Here is a 16,656-nt window from a genome sequence, read left to right on the forward strand (position 1 = left end):
CGTCCTCTTCTGGGTGCTCCCAGCAGTGATGTAAACAGCTCCGGGACACATGGCTGCATTTCAACCCAGGTCGTTTATCTTATTATTCTCTTTGCTCCTTAGCCACTCTGCCCAGCGTTCACAACATCACCTATATGTGATGTTCTGAAGTCAGAGCACAAAAAAGGCAGTTTCCTTAGTGGTAACATAGAAAGGAATCCCCCCTCCCCCATCTCAGTTAAGATCTTGGCTCTGTTTCTTATAAAGGTTATCATCCGGCTGTCACAGGTTTACACCAATCGCAGAGAACCCGTGCCCAGGCTTCTGAGAGTCCCAGAAGTGCCAAACCTGTCTAATCGCCAGGGCACATTTGGCCCTGCGTTCTCTTGTTGGCCTTCCTCCATCCAAGGCGGGCAAGCCAAGTCCGTACTCCCGTCACCAGCCACACCCTCCCCGGCCCGCTCCCCCTGCCCCTCCCCTCCGAGCGGTCCAGGCGGGGGTGACCCGGAGCTCGCCGCGTCAGGACAACGCCCACCGGGGGCGTGACTGTGGCGGGTAAGCGCGGCAGGCGACACCTTGGAATCTCTCCTCCCTAACGCCAGGTTAAAAACCTCAGCACCACGTGCTGTTTGCACTGTTTGCAAACCCGCCTGCGACTGAAGCCCCAGAGCTCCGGAGACCGCACGCGCTGGGAGCTAGCATGTCAGCCGTGGTCCTGCAGAACGGAGGCTCGGTCAGGAAACTCAGCGACTTTGGACAGGTGAGCCAGGGCGGGCCTTGGCTGCGCAGGGAGGGGAGTTTGGCCCCCGGTGGAAAGAGGTCTGAGGAGTGTTGGGTTTTCCTACTCCCATGAGCTCACCAGGAAGGCTGAATTCATTTGAAGATGATGAAAATGTCTAGGAAGTTGACAGATAACACGTGCTCAACAAATGTTTCCCAGTGAGAGGACATCTGTCCTGTGTGGCTTTCAGGGAAAGAGCACGGCTTGAGGAGTCAGGGAGCTGGCTTCCGGAGCTGCCACCAACTAGTCGCCTGTCTTTGGACAAATCACTGCCTGTATCTTCTGTAAACTGGTCCTTGACGATCTGGAGTGGCAGTTGGGGTCCATGCAGATCTGCTCTTCTTTGATGTTTATAACTGTTCTCAGCCAGGTATCAAAATGGCAAAATTATGAGAAATTGTAGCTTTTTTTCACCTTTGGGAGAAAATGGGGTATGAAGACGTCTCACACTTACTCAGACCTGAGGAAGAAGAAAATTAAAAAGAGGGGAAAATGCACAAGAGTTAGCCTTGGACTTGGAATGTAAGAGAGCCCTAAATGTGGCAGGGATAATGTCCAGGGTGTATTCCGTTCGCTAGAACTTTTGCCTTTCCCTTGAGGTGAACAACTGCAGAATACACTCTTTAATCGACTGATCACACTCCCAGATTCTGGGGTTCAGACTTAAAGCCCAGCACTGGGAGATAACGTGGGTCTAAGGCATCTGTCAACTGTAGGATTAGTGAGAACAATCTAGAGAACAGGGAGCCTGGACAGCAGAGGATGATTGATGTTTTAGTATAACTAGAGACTGCAGAACTTTGGACTAACTTTTTTTGAGTCCTGAAAGAAAGACTTCCTTTGAAAATGGTACGTAGGGCTTGGGAGACAGAACTTCGTGTTGAAGAGGGAAGGCATGGGCGTCAGATCCCAGAACAGATGCCAGCTTTGCCATCGTTTAGCTTCTGTGCTGCTGGCCGTGGGGCCCCCGTGACTATGGCGGGAGGTTAGGGGCAGCGATCTGGTTAGGGAGCTCTGGGGACTAAAGTTTTATTTGTAGAGCACTTAGAAGATGGAGAACCACAAATTGTCACTGTCGATGACTGGGGGTAAAGAGGAGGGTTTAGAGAGTGCTCTGTAACACCCGTGTGTTGAAAGCAAGGGATTTAACTTTGCAGATCCTCAGATCTATTCATATGAAACATTGGAATAAAAATATGCACATTATAGAGTTAGTATGAGAATCAAGTGAAATAATGTCTATAAAGGTCTTAGCACACTTCCTGGAGCATAGGAAAATGCCAGGGGTGTCTAGCCAGAAATGATTTGTTTGTTCAACAAAATGCATCAGAACGTTGGCAGGAGGAACACACACTGAGTCAAGCACAGTGGCTGGTGGAGCTTTGCAGTGGTAAGATGCCAGACCTGGAGTTAGGAGTTGTGGGCTCTCATGTTTGGTTTACTGAAGCTATGTACTGGGAAGTCACCTAATCGGGCTGGAGAGGCTCAGTCTGGTATCTGTAAAATTGGGGGGGGGGTGCGGATTTTGAACTAGAATAGTCTTCAGGACTCCTTCCAGCTCGGACAATCTGCAAAAAAGACACATTTATGAACAGAACACACTAGATGTAATCCTGACATAAGGCTGGTCTCCACCTGCGAGCACAACAATCCTGCGAAAGATGTTCAGCTCATTCATCCACTCAACAAAGACTTACTGAGCACCTACTCTGAGCCAGGCACAGTAGAACCTCTGCCCTGATGAAAATTACATTCTTGTGGAGGAGACAGACAGTAAAAAAAAATTCACCAAATGAACATATACTTTCATGTAGAGATAAGTGCTGTAAAGAACATAGAACAGGGTGATGGATTAAAAGATTAAGGGAACTTAGAAATCACAGCTCTGAGTGGCACAAAGCCAGGGTTCAAAACCAGATGTGACTCCAACACCCTGTGCACTCCTCCACCACACTGCTTCCTCCTGTAGATAAATTCTGGAATACAGAGGCAGAGTATGTCCAAGGCAGGATGTCTGCATCTTGTTTTTGGGTGTCTTACACTGTAGATGTGTGTATGTATAATCACACATGTGAATACACACCTCCTCCCATGACCCCAAAAAGCACTACAATTGAAAGTCAGTGCTGCTGGAATATCCTTGCTGCAGATTAATTGCTGGTAATTGTGAAAACTGCTCTTTTCCAAAGATAACAGAATGTATTTATTAGACACACCCAAAGAGAATGTATTTCTGTTAAGGGTATTGCTCGGTGATCAAAATCCTTTCCTTCTTGGTTGCTAGTAAAGTTTTTTCTCCCTGCCCTCTCCCTTCTTTTCTAGTTTCGGAGCTACTTTTCTCTACCTTTATGCGTCCTGAGTGTACATGTCTTTCTAAGTCAACTCATATGTCTATTGGAAACAAATAAAGTATAGATTATGAGCCATTATAAACACGTTCTGGAAGAGGTTTGTCCAAGATCTCATGCTGATCTGCATAACAATGCTGGAATCGGAATCCACTCAAGGCCACACCATTTCACAAAATTCCATGGGCTTCCTTTCCCTCAAGCTTTGAAAAGGGGAGCTATTGTCCCAGTTGGATCACTGGGGGGTGGATTAAGGATTTTGGAGTTGTTGGACCTGGGTTCACATGCAGACTCTGCCGCTCGTTAGCTGAGTGTCCTTGGACAAGCCACTTAATCTCGCTGAGTGTATTCCTTCATTTTCAAAATAACAGCACCCATCTCATGGGGCGATTGTGAGGACTGAATAAGCTATTATATGTAAACTGTTTTTTCTGCCAGTGCTAGTTTCTACCAATGGTGATGTTTATTAACTGTAAAAAGTACCAGATATGGCTCTGGGCACATGGTGGGTACTCAGTCGTGGCCGGCTCTACCTTCAATATTAATAACAATAAAGAGTAGAGCCTTACGGTAAATGTGAATTTGCAGACACAGATGAGAAAAGTCATAATTAAAAAAAATAGGCTATATATTTATCAGTGGTTTCAAAATCTTGCATGGTTAAGAGTCCTCTGCGATGCTTTTGAAAATGCAGATTCTAAGATCCTACACCAAATATTCTGATTTGGTAGGTTTGGGTGGGACCCAGGAATCTGCATTCAAACAAGGAATCACGAGGTAATTTTGGAGTGGAGACCCAAGGAACACCCACTTAGAAACCCTGATCTAGAAAGTATATGGGGAGAATGACGAAAGTGATAGGGGACAGATGTGGGTAAGGTATAGGCTGTTAGGAGTGGTATTGAGTAAACTTCTGGTGTTTGGACCAGAGTACAGCCCTTACTATGCAAGAAACAGAGCCTTTAATGTGGACATTGTGTCTATAGCAGAGGGAATTCTATAGAATGAATGACATTTAGGAGCCTGAGTTCTTTTTTTGTTAATTAATTAATTTTATTGAAGTATAGTTGATTCACAATGCTGTGCTAGTTCCTGCCGCACAGCAAAGTGATTCAGCCATACATATACATATATGTTCTTTCCCATTATGGTTTATTACAGGATACTGAATATAGTTCCCTGTGCTACACAGTAAGACATTGTTTATCCATCCCATATATAATAGTTTGCATCTTCCAATCCCAAACTCTCAATCCATCCCTCCCCCACCCCCCTCTCCCCCTTGGCAACCACAAGTCTGTTCTCTATGTCTGTGAGTCTATTTCTATTTCTTGGAAGTTCATTTATGTCATATTTTAGATTCCACATATAAGTGATATCGTATGGTATTTGTCTTTTTCTGTCTGACTTACTTCACTTAGTATGATAATCTCTAGATCCATCCATGTTGCTGCAAATGGCATTATTTCATTCTTTTCATGGCTGTGTAGTATTCCATTGTATATATGTATACCACATCTTTTTTTTTTCTCCCTCATAACACTTCTTTTTTATTTCACTTTTTATTTTACATGGGAGTATAGTTGATTAACAATGTTGTGTTAGTTTCAGGTGTACAACAAAGTGATTCAGTTATACATATACAAGTATCTATTCTTTTTCAAATTCTTTTCCTAATTAGGTTGTTACAGAGTATTGAGCAGAGTTCCCTGTGCTATACTGTAGGTCCTTGCTGGTTATCCATTTTAAATACAGCAGTGTGTACACGTCAATCCCAAACTCCCTAGCTATCCCTTCCCCTCACCCTTCTCCCACTGGCAACCATAAGTTCATTCTCTAAGTCTGTGAGTCTGAAATAAGTTCTTTTTTTTTTAGATTCCACATATAAGTGATATCATATGATATTTCTCTTTCTCTGTCTGAATTTCTTCACTTAATATGACACTCTCTAGCTCCCATCCATGTTGCTGCAAATGGCATTATTTCATTCTTTTTAATGGCTGAGTAGTATTCCATTGTATATATGTACCACATCTTCTTATCCATTCATCTGTTGATGCACATTTAGGTTGTTTCCATGTCTTGGCTATTGTGAATAGTGCTGCTGTGAACATTGGCATGCATGTATCTTTTCGAATTAGAGTTTTGTCTGGATATATGCCCAGGAGTGGGACTGCTGGATCATATGGTAATTCTATTTTTAATTTTTTGAGGAAACTCCATACTGTTTTCCATAGCAGGAGCCTGAGTTCTTAATCTGCCACCCACTGCCTGTGTGATGATCTCAGGTGGCCCATAGTCTCCCCATCTGAAAAATGAGAGTGTGGAACTAGACGAACTCTTAAGACAAGTCCACCTCTTTGAGTCAATTATCAAGTCCCATGTGGGTATCAGAGGCCAAATGGAACAAACAGATCAAGGAGGGATTGTTCACCTTGGCTGACGAGTACGTAGGTTTTCTGAGAGAAGTGAGACCCAAGAGGGCTTTTGAGGAAGGATGATGTATTTGGAAGGGGGAGAGGGAGGGATGCAGTGCATTTACTCTGATGAGGAGTTGAAAGGGCAAGGAGGAACCAGTTTTCTGGAGGGGAGGTTCCTGTGGGTGAAGCTCAGGAGGTGGGGTACTAAGGGGACTTTTGAATATCACAAAGAGGTCTTGTATCCTGTTGGCCACGGGGAGCCCCTAAAGAATACTGAGTAGAATAAGGACGCGAGCAAAATTCTGCTAGCAGGGCTCAATCACTGCAGATCACTAAAAGCTGGGTGATTGTGGTGGCAGTGGGAACCAAAGAAGGACCTGACCCCGAGAATTATTTCTGGAGAAGGTCAGACTGGACTTGGTGATTGGCTGGACACACACAGGAGTGGGAAAGTGGTGGATGACAGAGTTTCAAGCATGGTGCGTTCATGTCTGAATGGCCCCAGTCATAGGTGACACCATTGAGGTGTGTCAGAAATAGGCTCCCTTTCTTGGAGGCCAACAGGAGAGGAGAATGTTGCCAAGTGAATTAGAAATGGAAATCTTTTGTCATTTCAAGGAAACTGGAAAGAACTGAGGGCTCAGTGTCATCTCCTAGGAAGAAGACTGACATCAGAGACTGCTCTGCGTGTCTCTGGCAGGGTTTACTAGAGACGGAAGGTAGAGCAGAGCCTGCAGGAAGCTGTGATTCATGGACAGCATGCTGGGATCCAGTGGCATGGGTTCCACTGCTAACCGTGCAACTCTGGACAAGTTACTTAACTTCTCTAAACCTTCATTTTGTCATCAATAAAAGGGGCACTTGGAAAGTAGTAAAACCTACTTTCTAGATTGTTATCAAAATTAAATGAGATAGGACTTCCCTGGTGGCGCAGTGGTTGAGAGTCCGCCTGCCGATGCAGGGGACACGGGTTCGTGCCCCGGTCTGGGAGGATCCCACATGCCGCAGAGCGGCTGGGCCCGTGAGCCATGGCCGCTGAGCCTGCACGTCCGGAGCCTGTGCTCCACAACGGGAGAGGCCACAGCAGTAAGAGGCCCGCGTACCGCAAAAAAAAAAAAAAAAAAATTAAATGAGATAACCCAAATCAAGTGCTTTTTATAATATCTGGGACATTATAGGGGCTTTTAATGTACGGTAGATTAAAATAATTTTTAGAAAGATAATATCATGGTCCATATAAGGATATATAGCAGTTCAGTTTTGCAATTCATTTAAGGCTTCCTCTAATCACACTTGCTGATAATTCTGGTTCTTCCCCTGCACCTCTGTTTCAGGTGAGGTTCTGGGAGAATCTGAATTAAAAGAATTTCATCCTGAGGGTCATCCGTGTTCATACAGGGCTTATGATGCCAAGTCACTGAGACCCTGCCCAGCACAGCCTTCTCATGGAGATGATGTAACAGCCATTCCACTAATTTCATTAACTTGCTTACAAGAGAGTAACTGTTCTGCATGGGTTGTTTTTCTTTCCCCCAGTTTTAGGTATATGCTGTTTATTTGAAAGCACACATGGAACTCTATGTATTATTGTAAAACTTAATTTAACACTTAACTTTAAAATTTTAAAAGATTTTGGCAAACCCTTTCTGGAATGGTAACCCTAGTCCCACCTTAATTTGCTGTCACATGCACGTAGAAAGTTGCTAGATCCTTGACATTCTTTGCCGTTTTAAGGCCTCCATCTTCCAATAAGTTATATATGTGCTCTTATGTACTTAGTGACTCTTTTTCAACAATTGGTGTCCTAGACCCCAGCATCTGGGAACAAGTTTAATGTTCCCATGACATCTTTGCCAAAGGCCAAGAAATCATTCGTGGGTATTCTTAATATTTCCATCATTTTTACATATTTCTCTTAATATTATATTTAAACTATTTTATCTTTTTCATCATCTGAATACTGTTTTGACAGGGCTTGTCATGACTACAGATTAGCCTGCTTTCACACGTGAGGAAGTTAAGAAGCCTAAGCTATCCCAAAGTGTTCTGGTTGGTAAATGGAAGAGAGAGGATTCCAACCCATGTCTTTGGACTCAAAAGCCTGTGTGTGTTCTATTTTTAGTATTTTCCACCCTGTATTTCTCAATGTTTTCCTGGGACAATTATTGTACCATATTATACCACCTCTAAGATCTTTTTTAATTTATCTCGTATGTGTATGTATATTTGAACTTCTGATGAATGGGGCATCCTCTCATTCATCTTTGTTTCTCTCAGAGCCCTAATTTTACCTAGCACTTGGTAGTTGCTCATTAAAAAGGCAGTGAATCTATAGTGTAACTGGTGACATTTGTGAATAATTAGAGCTTTCTAAAGTTGAAGTCTGATCTAAGAGCACCACTGAACATTTTACTTCCCTTGATTTACTTCTTTTCCGCCACACATATACTTCTGTAGAGAATATATGTAGCCCATTGCATTCCAAAACTTAACCAGAAGAGGAAGTTCATGCTCGCCTCTTCCTTGGAGGCTTCACAGGAATGAATTGCTGAGCTGTGAAAAACATTTTACCCAAATGCATTTAATCCTGTAGGAAACAAGCTACATTGAAGACAACTCCAATCAAAACAGTGCCATATCACTGATCTTCTCACTCAAAGAAGAAGTTGGTGCGCTGGCCAAAGTCTTACGTTTATTTGAGGTAAGTGTTTTATTCATTTCCGCCTTGAATAATGGCATAGCAGACTTCTGTGTTATCTTCTAGTTTGATGTAGCGAAAAGGACATAGGATCTGGAATTGGAAGACTTGATTCTCAGCTTAGGCTCATACGTGACCCAACTGTGTGAACTTAGTTAAGTCTTTCATCCTCTCTGAGCTAAGGCTTCTCCATTTCATAATTAGGATCATTCACAATCACTGGCTGCGCACCAGGAAGCCAGTGTTGGACTCACTCTTCTTTCATCAAACTTTCCTTGAATTAATTACAGTCAAGCCTTCATGTTTGTGAGTCCTACATCCCTTGGATTCAACCAAAATTTCGATCTGGGTTTGGCTGAATCCGCAGGTATGCAGCCCATTGGTAGGGAGGGCAGACTGTATTCATTGTACCATGATTACCATCTTCTATAAGGGTCTTGAGCATCCGAGGATTTTGGTACCCATGGGGTCCTGGAACTGTTTCTGCATGGATACAGAAGGACACCTGTGCTATCCTCTCAGTGTTCCCGAAGCACTCTTTAACTTTTAACTGCAGCACTTATTTGCCTTGTGAAATGTATTCTGTTTGACCCCAGGATAGTTTCTTCAGGCAAGGAGCCTTGTGTGAGTCATCTTTGTGTCAGACTCAGTTTTTTTTTGTTTTTCTTTTAACATCTTTATTAGAGTATAATTGCTTTACAGTGTTGTGTTAGTTTCTGCTGTATAACAAAGTGAATCAGATATATGCATAGGTATATCCCCATATCCCCTCCCTCTAGAGCCTCCCTCCCACCTTCCTTATCCCCCCCACCAGGTGGTCGCAAAGCACTGAGCTGATCTCTCTGTGCCATGCGGCTGCTTCCCACTAGCTATCTATTTTACATTTGGTAGTGTATATATGTCCATGCCACTCTCTCACTTCATCCCAGCTTACCCTTCCCCCTCCCCGTGTCCTCAAGTCCATTCTCTACGTCTGTGTCTTTATTCCTGTCCTGCCCCTAGGTTCATCAGAACCTTTTCTCTCTTTTTTTAGATTCCATATGTGTTAGCATACGGTATTTGTTTTTCTCTTTCTGACTTACTTCACTCTGTATGACAGACTCTAGGTCCATCCACCTCACTACAAATAACTCAGTTTCATTTCTTTTTACGGCTGAGTAACATTCCGTTGTGTATATGTGCCACATCTTCTTTATCCATTCATCTGTTGATGGACACTTAGGTTGCTTCCACGTCCTGACTATTGTAAATAGTGCTGAAATGAACATTGTGGTACATGACTCTTTTTGAATTATGGTTTTCTCAGGGTATATGCCCAGTAGTGGGATTGCTGGCAGACTCAGTTTCAATATACATATTAAATGTTCAATTAAGAGTGAAATTTAATTTAAATATGAGCAAAGGAAATTAGACTTTTCAAAAACACTTTCAGGGGCTTCCATGGTGGCTCAGTGGTTAAGAATCCACCCGCCAATGCAGGGGACATGGGTTCGAGCCCTGGTCTGGGAAGATGCCACATGCCGCAGAGCAGCTAAAGCCATGTGCCACAACTGCTGAGCCTGCGCTCTAGAGCCCACGAGCCACAACTACTGAAGCCCGCACACCTAGAGCCCGTGCTCCGCAGCAAGAGAAGCCACCGCAATGAGAAGTCCGCGCACCACAACGAAGAGTAGCCCCTGCTCGCCACAACTAGAGAAAGCCTGTGTGCAGCAATAAAGATCCAATGCAGCCAAAATTAATTTTAACAAGAAGGTCTTTAAAAACAAACAAACAAAAAACAACACTTTTGCCCTGGATTTTAAGAAGGAATATTTTTGAAGCAAGTAATTTTTTACCCCTAGTACTTTAATTAAATTCTACCTGGTGACTGCATACATAAATAGATGGAGAAGAGACCAATCTCCCAGGCAGAGGAATGCCAAATAATTTAAGTAGATCCTCTGGAGTCAGAGAAGGAGAGCATAGCTCCCCACTCCTTAGGTCTGGGCCATAGAGAGTGACTTGATGAAATGGCCTTTTACCTCTGTGGCCTTCCTCCCCCAAACCCATAACCCCAGTCTAACCATGAGGAAAACATCAGGCAAACTCCAGTTAAGGGACAGAATACAAAATACTTGACCAGTACTCTTCAAAACTGTCGAGGTCATCAAAAACAAGAAGTGTCTGAGAAGTTGTCACAGTGAAAAGGAACCTAAAGGGATATGACAGCTAAACATAATGTAGTCTCCTGAGTGGGATTGTAGAGCAGAAAAAGGACATGAGATATAAACTGAAGAAATTCCAATAAAGTATGGTCTTTCGTTTATGATAAGGTATCAACGTTGGTTCATTAATTGTAACACTTGTTCCATACTAATACAAGACATTAATATTCGGGGAAACCGGATATAGAGTATATGGGAATTCTCTGTACTATCCTCTCAATTTTTTCTGTAAATATAAAATTGATCTAAAAAATAGTCTATAAGAAATTAAACTTGGATATCCAAAAGGAGGAAGAAAACGTCTGCCTGAATGAGAGCAAGAAATGAGTGTACAAAAGAGAGAGAGAGTGCTGTCTGAATGACAAGCTGGTTGTAAGAAAGAATATATCCGTAAAACATAGGAATGTCACATTCTAGTCTTTGTGTTATACGGTTCATCAGCATTTTCCTCTTAAGAGGTCAGGCCGTAGTCAGGGTTAATAAATTAAGTAATAGTAAATTAACAGGATGCTTTCAACCTAATAAATAAGCCACAAGTAACTAAATTATGAGGATGAATGCACCCAAGGAGCATGGACTGTATGTGGGATGGTTGAATCCCAGAGTTCATTGACCTTGACCGGTTGTTTAACATGTGCGCCTTTGTTTATTCATCTATAAAGTAGGGCTAATGAACCATACCTCCCTGGGGCCATGAGGTTTTATGCGCTATGTGAGATGCATGGTATGACTGAGCCCACAGATGATGCTCATACGATATCTATTCCTTTACTCTTTTCACGTGTGTTCTATGAAACCTATCAGAAATCTTTGAGAACATGTGAAGAGGAGAAAGATGACTAGAGACAGTCAAAAGCCTTGATTTAAAAACATTTTTCCCAAAAAAGTAAAAAAAAAACACCCCCAAACTTAGAATGAATTACTTAGTATATTTTGTGAACATTTATAGCAAATGGCAATGACCAAGAGTCAGGGCAGCGCCATTAAAGAAAAGCAGAGTAACTTAGTAGAACCAAGGGATTATGGTGGCCACAGTGTGTTTGTGTACTCATGTCTTTCATGGTATCTGAACGAGATGGAGAAGTAAGCGTTAGATAAAATTACAGACAAACCCTTTAAACTGTGTAGTTGACACTAAACTTCTAGACCATATAAAATGAAATCAAAGGTAATAAATGGCAAAAAAAAGAAAGAAAAAGAAACAGGAAAAATCTAAACTACACTTTTGGACAGTGTTTTCTAAGCAATATTCTGTTGAATGCCACAAGTTAGTAGATGTTTTACTAGAGAGTTACAAGGGTAAATATGGCTGAAAAATTCTGCGTCTAGATTTTGGAGAGCCATCATGCCTGTGAAAATATTAAAGACCATGGAATGCCCTGCAGAGTGGAAACCTTTTCAATGCTATCTTACTCAGAATTTCCCAGACATTTTTGGTCATGGAACCTTGTTCAAGAAAGACCTATTACCATTTTGCAGGCACTAGTGTTCCACTGAACTTATGCTATTTTAGAGTTAGGTGCTCCAGACTATCAGTTATAACCTAGGTTTGGGACCCTGAGGAGTAGAACAGCATTGGGATTAGGACTATGTTGTCTGGAACAAAACTGTTTCGGTTGAAAAACCAGTTGTGCCACCTGTGAGCCGGGTCACCTTAGGAAAGTTATTTATCCTCCTGGTGGCTTAGTTTCCTCATTTTTCAAATGAAGGTAATAATAAGCTTGCTTTATAGGGCTGTTGTGAAAATTAAATGAATTCATGCATGCAAAGTACTTATTAAAGTATCTGGCACATAGTAAGAGCTCAATAAATGTTTGCTCTCATTATTTCTATGCACCCTAATTTTGGAGAGTCATGGAGCATCAGAGACTCTTAAATTCTTAGCTCTATGAGAAATAGTTAAAGGATTAACGGGGGCTTCCCTGGTGGCGCAGTGGTTGAGAGTCCGCCTGCCGATGCAGGGGACACGGGTTCATGCCCCGGTCCGGGAAGATCCCACGTGCCGCGGAGCGGCTGGGCCCGTGAGCCATGGCCGCTGAGCCTGCGCGTCCGGAGCCTGTGCTCCACAACGGGAGAGGCCACAACAGTGAGAGGCCCGCGTACCGCAAAAAAAAAAAAAAAAAAAAGGATTAATGGGACTTCCCTGGTTGTCCAGTGGGTAAGACGCCGCACTCCCAATGCAGGGGGCCCAAGTTTGATCCCTGGTCAGGGAACGAGATCCTGCATGCATGCCGCAACTAAGAAGCCCGCATGCCTCAGGTAAGACCTGGTGCAGCCAAAATAAATAAATAATAAATAAATTATTTAATTAATAATTTTTTTTAAAAAAAGAATTAAGTTTAATTGGCTTGAAGAGGGAAGATGGGGTGAGGAAACAATAGGTTCATTCAAATATTTGAAGGGCCATTGTAGAAGAAGAATATTAGTTATTTTTTATTACTTCAGTGGCAAAGCTTAGAAATTATAGGAAGCATATTTCAAATCACCTGAAGGAAACATCTCTACTATAGAAGGGTGCTGGAAGCCATTGATTTCAAGCATTATTACTATCAAAACAGCTAAAAAAAGGCAGGGCAGAATCAAAGCAAAAATTATGGTCTAAGTAAACTTACCTTTCCTTAATAAAGACAGAAGATAAAAATCTATTCCAAGGATTCCCTGGTTGTCTAGTGGTTAGGATATTGGGCTTTCACTGCCTTGGCCCCGGTTCAATCCCTGGTGGGGGAACTGAGATCCCACAAGCTACACAGCATGGCCAAGATAAAAAAAAAATACATTCCAGCTCCTCCAAGATTGGCAATGGAGGAGAGACATTCCATATGGGAGAATCACCTGCTCCCTGTGAGTCCCTTGCTAAGTACTCCTGCAGTCACCTCCATGCTTAATGAGCACTGCTGTCTTTTCCTTAGATGATTAACACCAAAGTCATCATCCCATTGAGGGATGATGTTGCCTGCCATTGGGCTTGTGGTCTACTAGACTTCAGCTAGTAGCAACATCAGAATGCAACACAATAGGCTTGATTATTATAATGAACATACAGATGTATAGTGTTTACATGTATTGGGTGGGTGGTAGGGACAGTGAAGCAGATGGTTTAGTGAATTGGGGCCAAACGATGAGAAACATACCCAACCCTCTATCTGCCAACCCACAAACATCCCACTGTCCTCAGCAGATTCATCTCTCAATTCTCTGCATTTTCCGTACCTCTCTATATTTTTAGCCTCTACGTGCTCACATCCCGCGCCTTCTTAGAACAGGAGTCTCCTGAGAGCCTTTACTGCGAGTGGCTTAGTGATGGGCTATAAAATTAGAAGCAGCCTCCTGGGGGAAGTTGCAAAGAAGAGGTCTCCCTTCCTCTGCCAGCACTCCGCTAATCGTTTTACCGTGAATTCACCAGGGGAGGGAACAAGCAAACAGGCAGATATACAGAGATCTAAAGTATCAGTACATGGGTGTGTTCAGTTGTCATCATTTAATTGATGGAGACACACAGGTCCAGACTAAGCAAGCTGCCCAAGACTAGACACTTAGAGGTAAAAACTGCTTCCAAGTTCACCTTCCATTTTTGTGGTAGATTGGTCTTGTGAAAACAAATCTATATATTTGTTTATAGTCTAAATGTGACATATCCAGTCTATGTTTGTCGCATTCACTTTCTATGTGTGACCTCTGCCCAGATGACCCACGCCTTCCCCTCATCTGATTAGTCAATGAGCTCTTATTTTCTCATTTATGCATTCAATTAACGTACTTTGAATATCGGCTGGGTTTGTTTGTTTATTTGTTTGTTTTTATTGGAGTATACCTGCTTTACAATGTTGTGTTTCCACTGTACAGCAAAGTGAATCAGCTATGCATATACATATAATCCCCTCTTTTTTGGATTTCCTTCCCACTTAGGTCAGCACAGAGCATCGAGTAGAGTTCCCTGTGCTATACAGTAGGTTCTCATTAGTTATCTCTTTTATACATAGTATCAATAGTATATATATGTCAGTCCCAATCTCCCAATTCATCCTACCCCTGTTTCCCCCCTGGGTGGCCATACATTTGTTCTCAACATCCGTGTCTCTATCTCTGCTTTGCAAATAAGATCATCGATACCATTTTTCTAGGTTCCACACATATGCGTAAATATACAGTATTTGTCTTCCTCTTTCTGACTTACTTCACTCTGTATGACAGTCTCTAGGTATCGGCTGTTGTCAGACCGTATATTGGTGCTGAGGAGACTGCGAAGAGCCAGGCAGTCAGTCTCTACCCCTTTAGAACGTGGAGGAGCTCAAGTTTCCATGAGCTTTCTTAACCCAGGCTTAGGGCAAAATTGGCCAGGGGAGGTTTCTTGCAGATACAATGTTTAAGCTGAAACCTAGAGGGTTGGCTACGGGAGAGGAAGGGGGGACGTACATTCCAGAATGAAGAAACAGATGAGTTGAGAGAATAAACAAGTGGCCAGGTCACAGAATCCTCAAATCCCCTTACCATCTACCAACCTCAGTGTTCCTGGAGATAGAGGTGGGATCGCAGAGGGGACATTCGGTCAGGTACAAGATGTTTATTACTCTAAAGTTTGGACTTTAAGGTCCTGCTTGTGACCCCTGCGTCTGGTGAGCAGGACAGAATCAAGAGTGAATCACAAGGGTTGCTTTTGCCCCTTTGGCCTTAAGTCCAGAGCAGTTATGGCAGTAAAATGTTTACAGGGAACATTCCATCTTTAATCAAAATAAGAAGAGCCTTGAGTTCCACTGGGGGGAAGAAAGTTTTTATAACCCAGATGACTTTTTCATCTTATTTAACCCCCCAAATATAGATAATGATATAAAGAACGCCCATGTAACTCACTCCCTGCTTAAGAAATACATCATTACAGAAATGACTACAGTCCCTGGGTATCTCTTCCCCATGCACGTCCCTCCTCAGAGGTAGCTGTTAATCTGAATTTGACACATACTATTCCCATGCATCTTTTTTTTTTTTTTTTTTTTCCGGTACGCGGGCCTCTCACTGTTGTGGCCCCTCCCGTTGTGGAGCACAGGCCCTGGACGCGCTGGCTCAGCGGCCATGGCTTACGGGCCCAGCCACTCAGCGGCATGCGGGATCTTCCCGGACCGGGGCACGAACCCGTGTCCCCTGCATCGGCAGGCGGACTCTTGACCACTGTGCCACCAGGGAAGCCCCCCATGCATCTTTTTCGACTTTGTGATACAGAGATATCCATTAAGATATACGGCATGGTTTGGCAAGTTTTGTTTTATTTTTTTGAGGTATAGTTGATTTACAATGTGTTAATTTCTGGTGTACAGCAAAGTGATTCATTTATATATATAAAAAAATATACAAATGAATAAAAATATATATATATTTCTTATTCTTTTCCATTATGGTTTATCACAGGATATTGTATATAGTTCCCTGTGCTATACAGTAGGACCTTGTTGTTTATCCTGCAAGCTTTTAATCTTCATAAAATTGGAATCATATTGTAACCATCCCTCTGCAGTTTTCTTTTTGGGGAGAAGGTGGGGAACATTGTTTTGATATTTGCACATATATTCTTGCTCATTTTCCCATATCTTCCATCGTGTGACCGTATTTCCTGTTGGTGGACATATAGCCTCCTCCCATTATTTGTCCATGCAAATGATGCTACCCTAAACATTTTGTGTAGGTTTGATGATCTAGCTACTGAATAGAAGAATCTCAAATGGAAAACTGACACTGTTTTCAGCTGCTGACCTGTTCAAAGCTGGGCATATTTGAGAAACAGCAACACAGAGCTGACTTTCTAAACTTTCATCATGAGGTTAGATCCCACGCCATGGAAATGTAGACAGAGTGCTGTGGTCCATTGATGGTACATGACTTGTGATTGCACATCAGTAGCCTGGACTGAAACAGGCCACGGGGCCATTTTGATTTTCTCCCTCCAGTGGCAAGAAAAGGGAGAAAGGGGAACTTGGGACAAGAAAGCTCGTTTCTCTAAAGCCTTGAAAAGAGCCTGGATTAAGCTGCTAGCCCGGCTCTTCCCCAGGAAGGGGTTCCCTCCGAGTTGGACACAATCCCGACCACATGGAAGGGAGGGTGGGGGAAGAAATAACCTAACAAAGAGGGACAAGACTGAGGGAAGAAAAGACCAAGAGATTACAACAGAGACCCTTCCAGGAGAAGCAAGAGTGGGATCCCAAAAGATGGTCTCCAGGGCGTGAATCCTTCTGAAAGT

General features: G+C 42.8%; 1 protein-coding gene across 1 annotated transcript in view; it reads left to right on the plus strand.

Moving 5' to 3' along the window:
• The first annotated feature begins 679 nt into the window (after positions 1–679).
• Positions 680–16,656, plus strand: part of PAH (phenylalanine hydroxylase) — a 69,216-nt gene continuing 53,239 nt past the window's right edge. Inside the window, exons 1-2 of the mRNA XM_060164807.1 lie at positions 680–739; positions 8,122–8,229. Of these exons, the coding sequence (XP_060020790.1) occupies positions 680–739; positions 8,122–8,229 (168 nt within the window). The remainder of the gene's footprint in view (positions 740–8,121; positions 8,230–16,656) is intronic.

This window comes from Lagenorhynchus albirostris, chromosome 11 (assembly GCF_949774975.1).
Source record: "Lagenorhynchus albirostris chromosome 11, mLagAlb1.1, whole genome shotgun sequence".
Lineage (NCBI taxonomy): Eukaryota > Metazoa > Chordata > Mammalia > Artiodactyla > Delphinidae > Lagenorhynchus > Lagenorhynchus albirostris.